Here is a 2,986-nt window from a genome sequence, read left to right as displayed (position 1 = left end):
GAGACAAATGCATGGCATGAGCTGAGGATGAGATAAAAATTCTCTGGTATCTGTGTTTAGTATCCCATGAGAGGTTTTTATTCAAACCGATTTGTCTGTATAGAGCCTGTCTTCAGAGTTATCTTCCTCAGCCTAGACAGAGGTACCAAAAACAAGGAATGTAGAGGTCACCTGAAAGAATGATTAGAGCATCCTCCACCACATCATGAGATGACTCACTCTCTACAACCAGCGCAGAGTCGACGTTGTCTTCCTCAAATGTGATTTCATTGGTGTCTCTGTGAGGCTGGCTGGAGTCAGTAGGGCCATACCTATTTGAATGAGTGATGACATATTCCTCCAGTGAGTCCTCAGGCACTTTCTTGACTTCAACCTTCTGCGCCTCCCTGATGAGCCAGATGGGATAGAGATGATAGAAGATTAAACAAAGAGGGATTGGACCCCAGGGAGTCCTAGCTGGTTTTCACAGGAGGAATGAGAGAGTGGTCCCAGAAGGCAAATTGGAGGTTCCCTTTGAGAGGAAACAGGCAATCCTCGTCTCTGCAACAGAGGATGGCTGCCATGGGAACTGGACAGAAAGACAGCAGCTGGTATTCATCACACTGGGCAGAAAGGAGCAGGGAATGAAGAGACTCAGTTATCCCTGTAAAATTCAGACACAGCACTCAGCACATACAAAGAACCACAACAGCTGCCACACCCTGTGTTTAAGTTGGGTTGAACTGAACATATTGTGGCCAAGGGAATGTGGGCTTTTGGCCCATGGGAGACCCCACAGAGGGTGTGCTTCTAGACCTTTTCCATACTTTACCACCCATTACTTGCTCCTGATTATTCAGTGTTACCTGGGGGCAAGTGATTCCTGTATCTTCTCAGCCTCCACAACATGAACATCTTCATCCTCATCTTTGTCATTTTCTGCAAGTACAGATGTGTTTGTTCAGATATTTCCCATTTCACACTCTGCAAGGACAGTCAGCCCAATGTGCGCAGGGACATGAACATTTGTGTATGGGTCCCTGTTCTACTGAAAGCTCTCATGTTTTCTCTTTAACAAAATGCCCCGGTATGGTTTCCTGATCCACCAGGCAGTGCATTTCTGATCCGGATTCTCACCATCAAGATGAGGCCAAATGTTGAAAACACTTCTGCTCTCCACATCACTGGAGGCTTGTGCAGCCTCTCCCTGGACTTGGCAGCTGTCTCCACCATCCTAAAACAGATCTGATTCCCAGGGACAGGCTTGGGATCCTGTCACAGTTCACATTTACAACCTATTTCTTTCTCTTAGGAGAGGATAAACAAACTTGTCCCACAATCCTCTGCACATCAGGTGACTTCACAGGCCCTCTAAGTGGCTTCTGCTATGTTATTCAGGGACATTCTCTCCACGGGGAGTGCTTCAGTCTGAACCACTTCCTAATACCAGATGCTCACACATCAAGTGCTTTCTCCAACACCACACAGCGAGGGGCTTTATCTCATTGTGATAAGCGGTCATAAGTGTTTGCACATTTGAATGCTTCAGACACTGCAAGATGTCTGCCTTTGCAGATGGAGAGAGAGAAATTTGCCTGCCTTTGCAGATGAAGACAGAGAAAGTCAGGAAGGAGAAATCAATTGCTCACTGACAGTTCCTAGGAACACTGCTGAAGATACAGCCTGGGAACCTTCATTCTTACTCCAGAGCTCTTTCCACTCCAAYAACCRCCCTCCTGTCACAGCTTCCTTCATGTCCTTTACAACTGGAGAGATGCTGCCTCTTGCTCCAAAGACCACCATCCACCATGGAAGGAGGGACATTTACAATACTGTGACCTCCAACCCCATGGGTTTCCTATCTGTGTTCTCATTCAGAAAGTCCTAGTCACATCATGGCCACATATGTTTAGTGGAAGAAAACACCACTGATAAAACTGTCATCACGGAAGTATGGAGGTCTGGAGTCTCTCATAAGACCATAAAGGAAATATGCACAGACTAATAAAGTTTCTCTTATGCAAGACACAGTAGAATGAAAAACTAATGGACAGTGATTACTCTGTGCCAACAACTGTCTCCAAGAAGCAACTTGGAAGGAGCTCAGGAGACTGGCCCAGGGTCCCTCCTCTACGCACTGCTGCCTCCACAAAGTAGTACGTGCTGTCATTCTTCCTCTTAACCAACAAGAGCCTCTGCACAGAAAGCAGGATGTCCCTCTGACCAGAGTAATCACTGTCTTGATGACACCACTTACAGACACCACAGGTTATGTAAGGAGCAGAGTCCTCTTTAAGCTCCCGATAGCGGGTAGAGTGTGCTACCATCGCATTTCCCCCAGAACACAACTTTCCCTACTGAGCCTCAGCAGAAACTGGAACCGAGTGGAAGTTCAGCAGCCTCAGACATTTAGAACAGACTAGATGCTACTTTTCTGCAGGATCTTAGGTGGTACAGAGAGGATTACTGTAAACATGATTTAGCCTCTTGCTGAGAAACACAGGTGTTTCTGCAGAAACACCTGAGACTTTACCCTCAGTCCCACACCTGCCTTACTGCAGATGTGGAAAAGTTGCTACATACTTTGGCCTCTCTCATCCACCTTTAACAACATGTTAAAATACCCATTTATATTTTCCTAGACGTATGGCAAAAATGAAATTAATTTTGATGAAGAGAGTCTTTAGTTTCTCAGAGGAAACACAGAACATCGTTCAGCACTCTGGTGACGGTGAACCTATGGAACTTACTTTCTGTCTTCAGCCTGCAGCCCGGGTAGTGGGCCACTTGATTCATAAGAAGTTTATTTTTGCTGTCTTTGTATTTCTGTTCCTCCTCATGACATTTCAGATCTTCTGTAAGCAAATTCAGAAGAGCAGGTCAGATTAAGCAAATCGCACTATGCACAACATCAAATCAGTGTCTAGTCATATCACAAAAATGAAAAATATTCTGTTTAAGAATGTGATATTCAGACGGGAGTGTTCTTCTGGTCCCTAGATTAAGT

The 2,986-nt window shown here is 45.4% G+C and overlaps 1 protein-coding gene across 1 annotated transcript in view; it reads right to left on the bottom strand.

Moving 5' to 3' along the window:
* The window catches only part of LOC108299008 (neuroblastoma breakpoint family member 10-like), a gene marked incomplete at its 3' end in the record, with an annotated part of 10,757 nt that overhangs the window by 3,164 nt on the left and 4,607 nt on the right, over positions 1 to 2,986 (bottom strand). Inside the window, exons 2-4 of the mRNA XM_037735934.1 lie at positions 2,730 to 2,834; positions 846 to 918; positions 220 to 386 (exon numbers count right to left, since the gene is read on the bottom strand). Of these exons, the coding sequence (XP_037591862.1) occupies positions 220 to 386; positions 846 to 918; positions 2,730 to 2,834 (345 nt within the window). The remainder of the gene's footprint in view (positions 1 to 219; positions 387 to 845; positions 919 to 2,729; positions 2,835 to 2,986) is intronic.

The sequence above is a fragment of the Cebus imitator genome, unplaced genomic scaffold (genome assembly GCF_001604975.1).
Source record: "Cebus imitator isolate Cc_AM_T3 unplaced genomic scaffold, Cebus_imitator-1.0 Scaffold1395, whole genome shotgun sequence".
Lineage (NCBI taxonomy): Eukaryota > Metazoa > Chordata > Mammalia > Primates > Cebidae > Cebus > Cebus imitator.
The sequence above is the reverse complement of the archived record's forward strand: the minus strand, read 5'-3'. Positions and strand labels throughout refer to the sequence as shown.